The sequence below is a fragment of the Mus caroli genome, chromosome 3 (assembly GCF_900094665.2).
Source record: "Mus caroli chromosome 3, CAROLI_EIJ_v1.1, whole genome shotgun sequence".
NCBI lineage: Eukaryota > Metazoa > Chordata > Mammalia > Rodentia > Muridae > Mus > Mus caroli.
Window position 1 is genome coordinate 83,468,080 of NC_034572.1, and position 1,202 is coordinate 83,469,281.

Genomic DNA, 1,202 nt, shown 5'->3' on the forward strand with positions numbered 1-1,202 from the left:
GCTGGGTACTCCTGTCTGGTAAATGTTCCAACACTCCCACTTCCTCAGACTCAGAAATGCTCACTGTACTCAGTGATTGCCACATGGGCTTGGTTAGGAAACAGAGGCTGTGGCAACTCTGGAAGGGAAGAGCGTTGTCTCCATAGCCCGAGGCTGTGGGCAGCTGGCCAAGCTTTCCTCTATAAAAGCAGCTGACACTTAGCCTCACATATCCTTTGTCAGCTCCGTCTTCAAGACATCGTGTAAGTAGGGCTATGTGACTCTGTCTCACAGTGTAGGCTTTCCTTAGCGAGGGTTGGGGGATAGAGTAGCCTTCTCTGAGAGGGCAAGAAAGGGTGGGGAAGTCTCCAGCACCGTTCAAAAGCTTGAGGATAAAGGAAGTGGAATGGTGTGGAGCCTTCTAGCAGTGTCTAGCAGAAGAGGGCAGGGAGTGTTTAGTGTGGAGAGTTTGCTACACTTGTGTGTGTGTGTGTGTGTGTGTGTGTGTGTGTACTAAAGTCTCTCCAATGCTCTCTCCTACCCCTTCCCATCAGAGATAGAGCCATTTTTTGGGTTTAGTTATCTGAGTGGTACAGGCCAGGTCAAAGCTCATTCTTGGGTTAAAAACCTGAATGCCCACTCAGTTGTCACCCTACCGTGAGTAACTGCAGCTCCCATCCCTCTGCGACTTTTCCTTTCAGGTGAAAGGAAATCTTTCGTGACAATGTCGTCTGACCTGGAGAAGGCCTTGAGCAACCTCATTGATGTCTACCACAATTATTCCAATATACAAGGAAATCACCATGCCCTCTACAAGAATGACTTCAAGAAAATGGTCACTACTGAGTGTCCTCAGTTTGTGCAGGTGAGGAGGTGTTGCATTCTCAGGGTTTTCTTTTCCTTTTTTCCATTTTTCTAATTGGGTATTTATTTCAATTACATTTCCAATGCTATCCCAAAAGTCCCCCACACACTCCCCCACCCACTCCCCTACCCACACACTCCCACTTCTTGGCCCTGGTGTTCCCCTGTAATGAGGCATATAAAGTTTGCACGACCAATGGGCCTCTCTTTCCACTGATGGCCGACTAGGCCATCTTCTGATTCATATGCAGCTAGAGACACGAGCTGGGGGGGGGGGTATTGGTTTGTTCGTATTGTTGTTCTATCTATAGGATTGCAGATCCCTTCAGCTCCTTGAGTACTTTCCCTAGCTCCTCCAT

The 1,202-nt window shown here is 48.3% G+C and overlaps 1 protein-coding gene across 1 annotated transcript in view; it reads left to right on the forward strand.

Annotated features, from left to right (window-relative positions):
• The first annotated feature begins 216 nt into the window (after window positions 1-216).
• S100a8 (S100 calcium binding protein A8) overlaps window positions 217-1,202 on the forward strand; it is a 2,291-nt gene continuing 1,305 nt past the window's right edge. The window contains exons 1-2 of the mRNA XM_021159150.1: window positions 217-242; window positions 681-844. Coding sequence (XP_021014809.1) covers window positions 704-844 — 141 coding nt within the window. The 5' untranslated portion in view covers window positions 217-242; window positions 681-703. The remainder of the gene's footprint in view (window positions 243-680; window positions 845-1,202) is intronic.